This window comes from Pantherophis guttatus, chromosome 4 (genome assembly GCF_059756535.1).
Source record: "Pantherophis guttatus breed Tessera chromosome 4, ASM5975653v1, whole genome shotgun sequence".
Lineage (NCBI taxonomy): Eukaryota > Metazoa > Chordata > Lepidosauria > Squamata > Colubridae > Pantherophis > Pantherophis guttatus.
This window is the reverse complement of record NC_142066.1, coordinates 155,427,256-155,443,132: the sequence shown is the minus strand read 5'-3', so window position 1 is coordinate 155,443,132 and position 15,877 is coordinate 155,427,256. Positions and strand designations below refer to the sequence as shown.

Sequence of the window (15,877 nt, the reverse complement as noted above, 5' to 3'; positions counted from 1 at the left end):
CTTTCAAGTCCAAAATTTTTTTTCTTTAAAGTTGAGTTGCTGGGGTGGTCGCGACGTCTAGTTCTGCTTGAAGCAGAAACGTCCCAGGTCCGGAGCAATGACGGGCTTCCCGGGGAGCTCTCACCCTTTAAGCCCCAGATTTAAGAAGAAACCTGGGGCTCTTGGGGAGCTCTACCCACACCCTTCGGCTCTCTTTCCCCCCTTCTCCCAGGGGGAAAGTTTTCAAGCCGCTAAACAGCTGATTTTCGCTATTCTAGCGGCTCTAACGGAAACCTGGGGCTGGCGCTCACAAATGAGCGTCTTTCGGCGTCGGCGGAGCCACCGGAAGTCCTAAAAGCAATGCTTTTAAAAGTAAAAAAAGAGATTGCGTTCCACAGCTGATCACTGCCCCCTCGCGCTGTACTACTTACCGCATGCCTTCTCTTTGCGTGCACTGCACATGTGCACCTTGCATTTGGTGCGTGGTACGCACTGCGCATACGCAGCCAGCGAACCGGTAGTAAACTGGTTCAGATTTCACCACTGTTACGACCCCAAAATTTCTGTTGCTAAGCGAGACAGCGGTTAGGTGAATTTTGTCCCATTTTTATGACTTTTCCTGCCACAGTTGTTGAGTGAATCAGTGCAGTTGTTACCTCAGTAACACGGTTGTTAAGTGAGTCGGGCTTTCCCCACGGACTTTGCTTGTCAGGTCACTGCAAACGTCGGGGACACTGCGAACGTTGTAAATATGAACCTCTTGGCAAGCGTCTGGATTTTGATCATGTGACCATGGAGATGCTGCAACGGTCGTGTGATAGTCTTCAGTGCTGCTGTAACTTTGGGTGGTCACGAAATAATCTGTTCTAAATTGGGGACTGCCCGTACTTAAGTTAATGGGGAAGCCAGATTCAATCAATCAAAGTAGAGCTGGAAGGGACCTTGAAGGTCTTCTACCATTTTAGACAAGTGACTGTCCAGACTCTTCTTAAAAGCCTCCAGTGATAGAGCACCCACAACTTCTGGTGGCAAGGAGTTCCACTGGTTAATTTGTTCTCACTGTTAGGAAGTTTCTCCTTAATTCCAGGTTGCTTCTCTCCTTGATTAGTTTCCATCCGTTGTTTCTTGTCCTGCCTTCAGGTGCTTTGGAGAATAGCTTGACTCCCTCTTCTTTGGGGCAGCCCCTGAGATATTGGAAGACTGCTCTCATGTCTCCCCTAATTTTTCTCTTCATTAGACTATCCATACCCAAATCCTGCAGCCGTTCTTCGTATGCTTTTGTCTCCAGTTGCTCTTTTCTGCACTTGTATAAGTTGAGGACTCTCTGTATTGCTAGGATGAAAAGGTAATTATTATTTTTAACAAAAATCCTTCACCTTTTTAATGATAACCCTTCGCAAGAAAGCTGTGGAACAGAAGACAGAAAAACATTTTTGGCTGACTGTAAAACACAGCAGGAACGAGTTAAGAGAAGCAAGGAAAAAGAAAACACCCTTATTAAAATATGAAAACTTTTTTTTATTGAAAGCAATCTCAGGTTTAGTTCTGGCCAAAGAGATTTTCCCAACCTGATAATAACCCTCCAGGCATGCTGAAAGAATTCCTGAATTCCTTAAAAAAAAAAAAAATGCTTACTGTAATGTGAACATATCTGGAGGTGGGCAGTTAGGTTTCACACAATAATTTAAAAGAGGCTCCACGTGGACTTCCAACTCACAGAATTCCTCAATCGGCCTATTTGGACTATTAAGTCCCAGAATCCTCTAGCCAGAATGGCTGATTGGGGAATTCTGGGAGTTGAAGTCCATGTGTCTTAAAGTTGCCAACGTTGAGAAACACTGCAGTAAAGGCGCTCCTCAACTTATGACTGGTCACTTAATGACTGTTCGAAGTTACCACGTACCCAGAAAAAGAGAGTTACGACCGAGTTCCAAAGCTGTGACAGTCGCCCCCCCCCCCTCCGGTTCATGTGGCCGTGATTTGAGTGCTTGGCAACATGGCTGCACTTATTAGCATCCTGCAATCACGTGATCACGCTGTTGGTTTTACAACCGCTGCATTCACTTAACGGCCGCTGCAAATAAGGCCTTGCAAGACTGACTTGATTTATAGCCGTCACAACATAATGACTGTAATGGGAAGGCCCCTTTACCGTCGTTTGTTGAGAACTACCTGCCTTTTCCCAATGGGCTCACAATTACAGTCTTTGCAAAAATGAGGAATTATCATCTTATTCTAGATTTAAAAGTGGGTTTCCGAGTTACACGTAAGCTTTGGGCTACTTACAAATTAGCTTTCCAATGACCTGGGGTCCTTAATCCCATTCCCAATCAGAAATCAGGGTGGGGTGGCAGGTGCTGAACCCATTTTCAGGAAGGGAACATAGACTATGACTCTCGTGAAATCTTATCCCTAGTTAAAAAAACCTCCTCCCTTCGGCACCTGCAGAGAGGCATATACACGTGCCACAAACAGAGTCATACCGAGTCATACCGAGTGGTAACACAGATCAAAACTCGGCTAGCACGAGAGTCCTCAAGAGGACTAGCAGCTTGGCAGGAATTTCAAACACTTAATTTCATCCATTTGGAGAAGGGCATTGAGAACCATGGGCCACGGGAACGGGAAGCGGCCTGAAACATGTTTAGATAGGCAGCTTTCCTCCCCTGCCATTGAAGGGGTATTCTGGTCCGCGGAAAAGGATCACGTGCGAATCTAGCACTTTTAGAGAGAAGGATTTCTGCGGAACAGAGATTAATGATCCCACTGTGAGCATACTGATTCAGATCTATTCCTAAACATTTCTCCTGATGCTGCTTGCTTCTGAAATGAAAGCCCTCGAAAGTACAGGTAGTCCTCGGGTTATGACTAATCACTTAGTGACCATCTGAAGTTACGACCCCAAAAAAGGGGATTAAGACTCAGTTCCAACAGTTGAGACCTCTCTTAAGGTCACGTGACTGAATTTCGGGCATTCGACAATGTCCGGTGGGTACAAGACCATGTTTTAAACAACGATTTTTTAAAGCAGCACTTAAAGCTGAAAAAATGTCCTACATTGGGACAGCTCCGTTCTGGTTTTAACTTGAGGGCTAACCTGTATGTTTTCCACCTGTTTGAAAATGGACACCTGCCAGCATTGAAAGATAACCAGGACTGTGGAAAAATCTTTCCCCAGCAGCTAGAAAATATATATATATATATATATATATATATATATAAAATATTATATATATATATATAACATATATATATATATATATATGGAGATTTTATAGAAGACGTTTAAAAGGAACACTGCAATGTTTTTTTCCAACAGGAATTTTTAAGATGCATTAAAAAAAAAGGGACTCAGACTCCCTTAGATCTATACAGAATAAAGTGCTTTGTTATAAAGTATTTTTGTTTCCAATACTAAGAGTTATTGGTGAACGTTATTTTTTCCTTTTCTGGATAATTTGGCAGTAGATACCAAATGCCATAAAAATATTATTAGGTGATCAAATGGTAAGCATTCATAAAATCAGTTTGACTTCCTTCCTTTCCTAATATACTATAGATATTCCGCAGCTTACGGCCTTTCTTTACCACTGGACAATTATGTCAGTGCTAAAAAAATAGTTACAATCGGTCCTCGTACTTATGACTGTCACTGCGTCCCAGTCACGTGATCAAAATTTGTGCACTTGGCAACCGGCATGTACTTATGATGGTTGCAGGATTCCGGCATCACGTGTTCACCATATGCGACCTTCCCCGCCGGATACTGACAACAAGGCCGCCAATGGAGCAAGCCAGACTTGCTTAACGACCATGCGATTCATTTAAAGACCGGCTGCTTTGTGACAAAAAAAAAAAAATCAATTTGGACATGACTCAATGACTGCATCGCTCAGAGTTCAGGTCCCAATTGTGGCCGTAAGTTGAGGACTACCTGTAGCAAAGTTCCAAAGGATCTTAAGAGTCTCTCTCTCTTTCTAAGCTTAAACACCACTTTTTAAGAGTTTGATCAGGAAGGACTAGATGAGACAATCAACCACAATCAATGCGTGTCTTTTGTTCACCAGTTCATTGTTATTGCACATTTGCTGACTCCACAGCCTTTCCCTCATCCATTTGTGCATTGTGGTGGTTCCAAGGGGCCAGCCCTGCTCGTATGGACGTACAAACCAACAATCAAAAATCCTGGATCTTCTAGTCAAACAAGATCCACCAAACTTTGCCAAAGATGCAAATATCGATTCAAGGAACACCTTTCTCCTGTGAAACACCCTTGGTGTGCATCTCGACAACAGAATGGGTCAATCTTTGAAACATGGCCCATTTTGACTTGGGGGTCTTTGCCTTGGAAGTGAAAGACGACTCAGGCAATGACGCCCCCAAGTTCTGCTCCTCTGGAAGAATTCATAAAGGTCCTATTGCGAAAGAGCTCTTAGGATTAGATAAAGTGCAAAAAAAGTTAAAAGAACCAACGCTTCATGTTAAAAATGTCCTTAAAGGCTCAATGTCTTCCTCCAAAGAGCTTTGTGAAGAAGAGAATGTTGGTTTTAGAAGAAGTTCCTCAGGAAGTGCATTCTCCTTAGGAATAGTAGGCGTAGAGTAAAAATCAAGGACTTGTAGACTTAGTTATGGTGTCTAGGCTGCATGAGAATTCCATAATATGTAAAGATGCTGGATTTAAGCCTTGATGGTAATCAAGGAAAAGGGTCCTGCAGTTCTACTGTTTTCAAGGGACTATTAGTAAGGGGAGAGCTTCATCTCTAGCGTTATCATCTTCAGAGAAGGCCACCTGAGCTTCAAGCTACAGAAGCTGAGAAATGGACAGTTGTAATAAAGGATAGGCAAGAACGACAGAGTGAATGAATGAGAAGCTGACCTTGGAAGAAGGTGCTACAAGGTGACAAACTCAATGATCCACTTTCTCACACCAAGGACAATTTTGCCGCCCACATCTTGCCGTTTCCTTTCAGTTCCACAGAGTAAAGGGAATATACATCCTTCCATACCCCACTATCCAGTTAGAGCTGAAGAAGCTTCTTGGATGATAAGCGAAACTTTTTCAAAGGAAAAACAAGAAAAGTCCAGTCACCTCCTGAAAAAAAGCACCTTTGGGACTTCCATGGAGCAAGGTTTCCATATTTCTCCATTCCCATTCAGAGGACCATGAAAAACTGGAGTGCTCCCTTCCAACCTTCTTGCCTTGAGTGAAGGCATCTTCCATTTCAACCTCCAAGAGAAACCCATCTGCTTCGGACTCCTCCAAACCCATATCTGACCAGATAGGTTCGGAAAGTCGTTGCCTGTGTCTTTCTACCTTGCAAGCTCTATCATCTTCTCAAGATCTTCAGAGTCAATAAATAACATCTTTTGTTTCTTCTACGCCATCCATTCAGATGTAGGAGCTGAAGTCCAACACATCTAAGAAGAGCAGGTCAAGCAAAACTAGTCTGCCTCCTTCGTTGAGCAAACAGATCAACAATGTTATCTCTGTGGCTTGAGTAGCAACCATGATCTCAAGGTTCTAGATGCTCCTATTGAAGAACCAAGAACTTCAGGTCCCTCAAACTAAAACCCAAACGTGATGCCCGCTAACCACAAACCCATAACAGTCAACGGCATCGGAGATATCTTCAGAATTACGAGCCAAGTTTGACACACCAGAGGTTGAACAGGGTCTAGTTGTCCATGTTCACTCTGCTACCAGGGAAGAGAGCTGGTGTTGGGGGTAGGAGAGGAGGAGGAGGCATGGGGTGTGCATGAGGATGTCCAAGCGGCAAAGGAAGTGCCTGGGAAGGAGAGGACGAATGGAGAGGAACGCCGGTGGTCAAAAGAGTTGAGTTGGCGTTTGGAGAAACGAGGAGACCAAGAGAGTTTGTATCTCGGTTGGGAACTGCACCTGTTGGATTGCTGACCCGGAAACACTTCTCCTTGTGAGCCTTGAGCATGTTGGAGAACCGGAAGCGTTGACCGCAGATGTCACAAGGGTAGGGCTTCTCACCCGTGTGCGTCCGTCGGTGGCGTTTCATGTTGGGGCGACTGGTGAAGCTCTTCCCACAGATCTCACAAATGTATGGTTTCTCACCTGGAGAAGTAGGACACAGAAGAGAGAGAGTGAAAAGGTGTTTTCTGAAAATGGTCAGCTGAGGTCTCTTTGGGGCCAGAACCAATTTTCAAGGTGGGAAACTGAGTTAGAGATGATTTAGAATAGGACCTGGGATGAAGTTGGCATGAGAAGTCTTCCAATATCTCAGGGGCTGCCAAGAGGGAGTCAAGCTATTCTCCAAAGCACCTGAGGGCAGGACCAAAAGCAATGGATGGAAACTAATCTAGGAGAGAAGCAACCTGGAACCAATGAGAAATTTCCTGACAGTGAGGACAATTAACCAGTGGAACAACTTGCCTCCAGAAATTGTGAATGCTCCATCACTGGAGGTTTTTAAGAAGAGATCGGACAACCGGAATGGTATATGGTCTCCTCTTCGAGCAGGGGTTGGACTAGAAGACCTCCAAAGCCCCTTATTCTGTCATTCTGAGTGAATCAATGGGGTGTACAGATAGTCCTCAACTTAACGACAATTGAGCCCCAAATTTAGGTTGCTAATTATGTTTTGATTCATTTTATGACCTTTTTTTGGCCACAGTTATTAAGTGTGATCCCCTTTTGCGACCTTCTGATGAGCAAAGTCAACGGGGAAGCCAGATTCACTTAACAACTGTGTCACTGACATAAACAACTGCAGTGGTTCATTTAACAGCTGTGGCAAAATTCACTCAACAAACTGTCTTGCTTAGCAACAGAAATCTGGGGCTCAGTTGAATTGAATTGAATTGAATTGATTAAATTTTTTTACCCGCCCTTCTCCCAGAGGGACTCAGGGCGGTGAACAGCCAGGATTAAAATACATACAATATGAAAATTAAAATAATTTAAAACATAATTAAATCCATTTGGCTTCCCCAATTTAAAACCCCTTTCCCATAAAACAATTAAAAATTTTAAGCCAGCCCGGCTTGCTGAAAGAAGAAGCCCGGCGAAAGGTCCGGAGGTCCGGGATCAGTCGTATTCCTGGGGGTAGCTCATTCCAGAGGGCGGGTGCCTCCACAGAGAAGGCTCTTCCCCTGGGGGTCGCCAGCCGACATTGCCTGACCGACGGCACCCTGAGGAGACCCTCTCTGTGGGAGCGTGTTGGCCGGTGGGAGGTTATCGGTGGCAGAAGGTGGTCTCGTAGGTACCCAGGCCCTAAGCCATGGAGCGCTTTAAAGATGAGAATCAATAACTTGAATCGCACCCGGAAGACCACCGGAAGCCAGTGCAGCTCGCGCAGGAGAGGTGTTACATGGGAGCGCCATGTCGCCTCCATAATCACCCGCGCGGCCGCATTCTGGACCAGTTGGAGCCTCCGGGTGCTCCTCAAGGGGAGCCCCATGTAGAGAGCATTACAGTAGTCCAGGCGGGAAGTGACGAGGGCATGAGTGACCGTGCATAAGGAGTCCCGATCCAGAAAGGGGTGCAACTGGCGAATCAGGCGAACCTGATAAAAAGCCCCCCTGGCCACGGCCGTCATATGCTCTTCTAAAGACAGCCGTGCGTCCAGGAGGACGCCCAAGTTACGAGTCCTCTCCGTGGGGGCCAATGACTCGCCCCCAATAGCCAGCGATGGCACCAGCTGACTATATCGGGATGCCGGCAGCCACAGCCACTCGGTCTTGGAGGGGTTGAGTCGGAGCCTGTTCCTCCCCATCCAGACCCGCACGGCCTCCAGGCACCGGGACATCACTTCAAGGGCATCGTTGGGGTGGTCTGGGGTGGAGATGTACAGCTGAGTATCATTGGTTGTAAGTCAAGTACAGCCTGTTTGATTGACTGGTGTGAATTTAAACTGAGTTTGCCTGGAGGCCGACATTTGTCTTGCCTGGCTGAATGTGAGCATTCACAACGGCAACAAACGAGTTGCCAGCTCTTCAAGGTAAACAGGAAAACTGAACTAGCTTAAGAATGCGGGGAAGACCTGGTCTCACCTGTGTGCGTTTTCATGTGCTCGTCAAAATACTGCTTCATGTTGAAGTCCTTCCCACACCACTGGCACATGAACTGTTTGTGTCCAATGTGGATACTCATGTGCGAACGCAGCTGGTATTTGTACTGGAATCGCTCATTGCAATTCTGGATGGATTCACAAAATAGAAAGATTAGAGAAAAAGAAAGGAAAGGAAAGGAAAGGAAAGGAAAGGAAAGGAAAGGAAAGGAAAGGAAAGGAAAGGAAAGGAAAGGAAAGGAAAGGAAAGGAAAGGAAAGATGGTGGGAGAAAAGGAAAGGAGGGAGGAAGGAGAGGGAAGGGAAGGGAAGGAAAAAGAAGGAAAGGAAAGGAGGGAGGAAGGAGAGGGAAGGGGATGAAAAGAAAAAGTTGGAAAGGAAGGAAAGAAGGGAGTGAGGGAGGAAAGCAAGCAAGCAAGAGGAAGGAGTAAGAGAGAAAGAGAGAGAAAGAAAGTGAAAAAGAAAGAAAGAAAGAAAATAAAGAGGGGAGTAAGGAAGGAAAGAAAGAAAGAAGTGAGAAAGAGAGAGAGAAAGGAAGGAAGAAAGGAAGGAGGGGAGTGAGGGAGGAAAGCAAGCAAGCAAGCAAAAAAGAAAGAAGAAGGAGTGAGTGAGAAAGAGAGAGAGAGAGAGAAAGTAAGGAAGAAAGAAAAAGTAAAGAGGAGAGGGAGGGAGGAAAGCAAGCAAGCAAGAAAGAAAGGAGTGAGAAAGAGAGAAAGAGAAAGAAAGAGTAAAGAGGAGTGAGGGAGGAAAGCAAGCAAGCAAAAAAGAAAGAGGAAGGAGTGAGTGAGAAAGAGAGACAGAGAAAGAGAAAGTAAGGAAGAAAGAAAGAAAGAAAAAGTAAAGAGGAGAGGGAGGGAAGAAAGAAAGAAAGAAAGAAAGAGGAAGGAGTGAGTGAGAAAGAGAGAGAGAGAGAGAGAGAGAGAGAAAGAGAAAGAGAAAGAGAAAGAGAAAGAGAAAGAGAGAGAGAGAAAGAAAGAAAGAAAGAAAGAAAGAAAGAAAGAAAGAAAGAAAGAAAGAAAGAAAGAAGCTTAAGAGAAACTACATTATGGATAGAAAAAGCTCACCTTTTACATCTGAATTTCCAGGTAAGGTGCAAAGATTTTTTTTTATGTAGGCTTAAGTACTTTTGATAGGTCATTCCTGTTTAGCCCAACAATTGGCAGTTGTTAAGTGAACCCCGTTAAGTGAATCATAGGGTCACTAAGCAAAACGTGGCTTCCCCCATTAATTTTTCTTGTCTAAAACCACCTGCGAAGGCTGCAACCATCAGAAATACATATCAGTTGCCAAGGGTCCAAATTCTGACCAAGTGACCACGTAGGATGTTGCAATAGTGATAAGCATGAGAAGTCACATTTTTCCTGGATGATTATTTTGTATGTAGTGTGACAGACATTAGGATATAAAGGTAAAGGTAAAGATTCCCCTCGGACATATGTGCTAGGTGTTCCTGACTCTAGAGGGCGCTGCTCATCTCCGTTTCAAAACCAAAGAGCCAGTGCTGTCCGAAGACGTCTCCGTGGTCATGTGGCCGGCATGACTAAATACCAAAGGCGCACAGAACGCTGTTACCTTCCCACCAAAGGTGGTCCCTGTTTTTCTACTTGCATTTTTTACCTGCTTTCGAACTGCTAGGTTGGCAGAAGCTGGGACAAGTCACGGGAGCTCACCCTGTTACGCGGCACTAGGGATTCGAACCGCGGAACTGCCGACCTTTCGATCGACAAGCTCAGCGTCTTAGCCACTGAGCCACTGCATTCCTATTAGGATAATATTTTAATATAAATAGATATAAAGAGTGAAATATGGGAATTATGAATAAGAATTAAGTGTTAATTGGACAATTAGAGATTGAATGATGGTATTATTAAATATGCATAAAATATTATGACTAGCAGTGAAATGATAAAATTAAACAATGGGTGATTAGTTAATGAAATAATATGTATTAATGTGTATTATTTAGTAGAATCACACAGATTGGATGATTGGAAAGAACATGAATAGATTTACTCTATACGTTTAAATCAGTGTTTCTCAACCTTGGAAGCTTGAAGATGGGTGGACTTCAACTCCCAGAATCCCCCAGCCAGCACTGCTGGCTGGGGGATTCTGGAAGTTGAAGTCCACCCATCTTCAAGCTACTAAGGTTGAGAAACACTGGTTTAAATGATTGTGATGGGTACTAGAAGTGTACACTGAAACACTGAATAATGAAAGAATGAAGGATGAAACTTTAATTATAAATAGACATGAAGAGCTAAATAAGGGAAATATGAATAACAAAGCTGGTGAAATATGGAAAATAGAAAAGAAACGTCTTTGAATATTATGGTGGCAAGGAAAAAAAAGTTAAAGTAGAGATAGAAATAAGAGGGGAATAATAGCATATATATATATATATGCTATTATATATATGCTATTTATATATATGCTATTATATATATGCTATTTATATATATATGCTATTTAGCATATATATATATGCTATATATATGCTAAACCTGGCTAGAAGAAAAACATATATATAGTTTATTATATCTTAGTTTACGTAGGTAAAACCTGGCTAGAAAGAATATGCATATGTATATAACAAGATATATGAACAAGAGGGAGGTTTAGAAATTGAAGGGCGGTAGTATTACCCTGTTTTCCCCAAAATAAGACATCCCCCGATAATAAGCCCAATTGGGCTTTTGAGCACATGGCAATAAGGCCAAGTCCTTATTTCAGGGTTCAAAAAAAAAAACATAAGACAGGGTCTTATTTTCAGGGAAACACGGTAGATAGGTAGATAGAAAGAAGATAGATAAGATAGATAGATAGATAGATAGACAGACAGACAGACAGATATAGATAGGAGAGAGATAGAAGATAGAGATAGATAGATAGAAGATAGATAGATATAGATAGGAGAGATAGAAGATAGATAGGTAGGTAGGTAGGTAGGTAGGTAGGTAGATAGTTAGATAGATAGATAGATAGATAGATAGATAGATAGATAGATAGATAGATAGATGGATGGATAGATAGAAAGATACAGATAGGAGATAGATAGATAGATAGATAGATAGATAGATAGATAGATAGATAGACAGACAGACAGACAGACAGACAGACAGACAGACAGACACAGATAGACAGACAGATAAATGGATAGATGATAGGTAGATGGATGGTTAAATAGATTGATAAATAGATAGATGAGAGATAGATAGATACCATGTTTTCCCCAAAATAAGACATAAGCCCAATGGGGTTTATTTCAGGGTTCAAAGAAATATAAGACAGGGTCTTATTTTCGGGGAAACACGGTAAGTATGCTTAAACAATATGAAACAATGAAAATGAAATGTAACAACTATGAGTAATAATATTATATCTATTTGTATCAAAATGTATGCTACCCAGGTATCATACTATTCACACATTGATATGTATAAATAATATAAAATAAAAAACCTGGGGGGAAAAAAGAGAAGTCACATTTTTCCAAATGGTTTTAAGTCAAGGACTATTCCCCCCCTCCCTTTCCCCAGGCCATTCCTGTTCTCTCTCAACACACACAATATTTTAGAAGTGAAATTCCGAAAAGAATGGATCAGATACTATCGGAACCCGTGTATAAATGACAAAACACTTCCTACGCCTTATGCTGGGGTTTGACATACAGATGGTCCTTCAATTACGACCACAACTGAGCCCAACATTTCTGTTGCTAAGCAAGACCGTTTTCAAGTGAGTTTTGCCCCAGTTTACGACCTTTCTTGCCACAGTTGTTAAGCGAATCACCGCAGTCGTTAAGTTAGTCACACAGTTGTTAAATGAATCTGGCTTCCCCATCGACTTTGCTCGTCAGAAGGTCGCAAAAGGAGGGGGGGGGGTCACGTGACCCCGGAAACACTGCGATCGTCATAAATACGAGTCAGTTGTCAAGCGGCTGAATTTTGATCACCGGACTCTGGGAGTGCTGCCATGGTCTTAAGTGTGAAAAACGGTCCTAATTCCCTTTTTCAGTGCCATCGTTAAATGGACGGTTGTAAGTTGAGGACTATCTGTAAAGTTGGGTTTACGAATCATATCAAGGATGTTTTCCCAAATTTCAGAAAATGGGCCGGGTTTTATAGAGCCAATGCCACAAATGGTCAATGGGATCATCTTCTTTTAACAACCTCATAATCCCTTGCAGGAAGAGTCTGGGCAATTGAATGGAGCTGACTATTACTGGCCAGATGCCCTTCCTGTCTCCAATACGGAGTTTGTTTGGTTTTTTTAAATAGATTTTTTTTATTTTTAAATATACATCTATATCAATACAAGAACATTGTGGCCCCTCGGTATAATTCATTTTGATATAAACATCAATAATGATAATCATAATAATTGTTATATTAATCAAACTTATATAATCCTAGAATTGATATACACAATCTTTTAAAGATAATTATTCAATATTCCATTTTATTTATTTATTTATTATTTATTATTTAAATTTATATACCGCCCTTCTCCCGAAGGACTCAGGGCGGTGTACAGCCAAAAATAAAAACATAAAAATATAAAATTTAAAACAATTTAAAAGTATATTAAACAAATTTGGCCCACATTGATTAAAAAACCCCTTTTTTAAAAAAACGAATTAAAAACAATTAAAAGAGTTATGCCAGCCAATGTCATTGCCATTTTAATGCCAATGACATGGTAATACCACTTTCACCCTGTAGTCTTTCCCATCAAATTGTTACTTATATTCTATTATATAAAAAGGAGGAAAAAAATTACCAGTTTGTGGGGGCAATAAGCTGACTTTGTATAGACTTCCGGTTGGTGACTCATGGTGTCATGGCGTGGTGAGAGTGATCGCTCTCTCCCACTGCTACTTAACGCAATGTTTTGGGGACCGTTCGAGGCGTGGAAGCCTGGAGGGTTTCGCGGACAATAGTGGGGCTTCGGTGAGTCGAGTGGTGGAGCGCAAACCCACCCGGCGCGACCGATTTCCACTGTCAAGCTAATGGGGCGCGTCTGCCTCTTAATGGCAGACTCGAAGCCACGATAGCCAACAAGAGGGGAAGCAAAGATTCCGGGAAAGAGAGGCGAGCGCACTCGTAACCACTTTCTCCAGAGCGCACCTGAGATCGGCAAAGCTTCGCTGGCTGGGTCGGAGTGGAAGGGCTCATAAGAGGAAAAAAGCGGCGACTGAAAGAGAGGAGGAGGATTGACAACTAAAAAGATTGCAGACAGGCCGGCAAGAAAGAAGGAGGAAAGATCGACAAGCGGAACAGCGGCACTACCTTTTTGGATTTAATTTGCTGTATAGATCGAGCGCTGAGGTGGTGGGGAAGAGATTCTGCTGACTGGAGAGGAGAACGACCGGAAATTTAGGACCGGAAGTGCAACCATACTTAATACCAACGAGAAGAACAATGAAGAGCTAGAGAGGAAAGAAGGAGCACCAGGAAGAGATAAATGGAACAATCAAACTTACTTTTACAAGGTGTTGGAGATCCTGAAGAAGCGAGAAGTAGAAGGGTGATATTAAATTAATGTACCTTCCTGCATAGACTCTAACAAGTGTGGTACTTGAAGGGACTAAGGAGAACTGAATTTAAATTTATATTAATACATATTGTTATTAGTTTAAAAATAGTCTAAAATTATAATATATACATATTTATTCTTCTTTTTTTTGTTTCTCTATACATTTAAAGTATTTAAAATATTTATATAAGTATTCAAAATATTTAAAGCACCTATATATTTAAAGTATTAAAAGTAGTAATACAATATAGCTAATTAATATATTTAAATATCTGTATAGACATATTAGAATCTACTCTATTCTATTTATTTATTTATCTATATACCTACTTATTTATAATATTTACTTAACTATCTATCTAACTATTTATATATCACTTATTTATTAGATACCTTTTTGTCTTGTTTTTCTATTTCCCATTGCATAGAGTGGCTATTGACTGATTACTGTGTTTAATATTACCAAGGATTAATTTTTATAAAATAGTGATTTATTCTATAACATCAATTAATTAAGTGCTTACTGATTGGACACTGAGTATTAATTTATTGATTATATATATTTGTATTGAAAGGATTTATCATTATTATTTTTTCTGTTGAAGAATTGAGAATCTAATTAATTAATAATCAGGAGTTAAACTAAATGAGAAACACAGTTCCTAAATATTGATTAGTCAACAAAGCTAAGTAGTGGGCAGCATAGTGGAGAAAAGGTCGACTGTATTATTACTACCTGTCTTGTAAATCGGGAATACCCCCCCCCCCCAAAAAATTCTTTTCTTAGTCTTGGTAAATTAAGCAAGGGAAGTCAATTAGTGGATGACCATTTGGAGTAACATAGAAAGGATAGTCAAAGAACAGGCGAAAGTACTGAAGGAGATGACAAGTTTTGCATCCACTGTGGCAAAAACAGGAAAGAAAGTAACTCCCAGCGTATCAAGTCCCACAATTATAATGTCGTCCCCTGCAACCCAAAAATCGATAGAGGGGCTACCAAAAATCGAGAAATCATCAGTGATTCCAACAATGCAAGCGATGCAGTCATCATTAGCAATGATTCAAGAGACAATGCTCTTAATGCAAGAGAAAATGTCTAATAATCATCAGGAAATGAAAACAGACATACAAGGCATTGACCAAAAAATGAGTGACATACAACAAGCCATACAAAAGAACGAACAGAGAATACAAAAAATAGAATCCAAGGTGGAACAACAAGAGAAAGATCTAGAGACAGTAGATCAAAAATTAATGGCCCAGAACAGAGAATTGGAGGATTCGATTACGCAGTTGGAAATGGATAGGGCTTCTTTCTATCTGCGTTTCCAAAATGTTACAGAAGACAAGGACGAAAATTTAGGCCAAGTAATGGCTGAATTAATAGCAGAGGTGCTCCAACAGGATACAGACGATATAATAAAAGAATTGGACGAGGTGTACAGAGTACAGACGAACTACGCTAGACGGAATAAACTACCCAGAGAGGTACATATAAGGTTCGCAAGAAAGAAAGTGAAGGATATTTTTTATAAAATGGTAAAAGAAGAACCGATCAATTATAAGGAAAAGGAGGTGGTTGTCCTGAAGCAAGTGCCGAGGAGGGTGAGAGAACAACGAAGAGACTACAGATTCCTTGCCACACAACTGAACAAAAGGAATATACTTTTCAGATGGACCTTGCCGGAGGGCATGCTGATCACTTGGCAAGGGAGGAGAATTAAAATAAACAGTTTGGTGGAGGCTCAAGAATTCCTTGACCAACTGAGAGGGTCAGAAGATGAACAAAGTAGCAAAGAGGAATTGGAAGCTGTGATCACAGAAGAAGAACTCACCCAAAGAAGATCCCAAGAAGAGGTCCCGACGGGGAAAGAGAGCTCAGAGGAGAAAGAAAAGGAAGAGAAAGAAAGTAGAGAAGCAGGGAAGAAACAAAGACCTCAAAGAGCAGTTCGAGCAAACACCAACTTCAAATTTAAGTAAATTAATACAAGGCAAAAAGGATGGGTGATTGGAAAATCCTATCGATTAATGTAAATGGACTTAATGATCACAAAAAAAGAAAAACCTTCCTTAACAAATTAGTCATACAAAATGCAGACATAGTCTGTCTTCAGGAGGTACACATTAAACAAGAACACAAAAAATATTTGGAATATAAAAAATTGGGGAATCTTTACACCTCCTTAGCCATGAAGAAAAAGAGAGGGGTGGCATTATATATTAAAAAAGAAATGAAGACAGAACTGAAATATGCAGACCCCAAAGGTAGATTACTAATTGTTGAAATTGAGAGGGGCAATTCGGCAATATTAATAACAGCGATTT

The 15,877-nt window shown here is 41.5% G+C and overlaps 1 protein-coding gene across 3 annotated transcripts in view; it reads right to left on the bottom strand.

Annotated features, from left to right (window-relative positions):
• Positions 1-3,378: 3,378 nt before the first annotated feature.
• ZBTB47 (zinc finger and BTB domain containing 47) overlaps positions 3,379-15,877 on the bottom strand; it is a 38,318-nt gene continuing 25,819 nt past the window's right edge. For all 3 annotated transcript variants that reach the window (XM_060684476.2, XM_060684477.2, XM_087894266.1), the window contains 2 exons: positions 7,999-8,143; positions 3,379-6,061 (listed from right to left, as the gene is read on the bottom strand). In XM_060684476.2, coding sequence (XP_060540459.1) covers positions 5,655-6,061; positions 7,999-8,143 — 552 coding nt within the window. In that variant the 3' untranslated portion in view covers positions 3,379-5,654. The remainder of the gene's footprint in view (positions 6,062-7,998; positions 8,144-15,877) is intronic.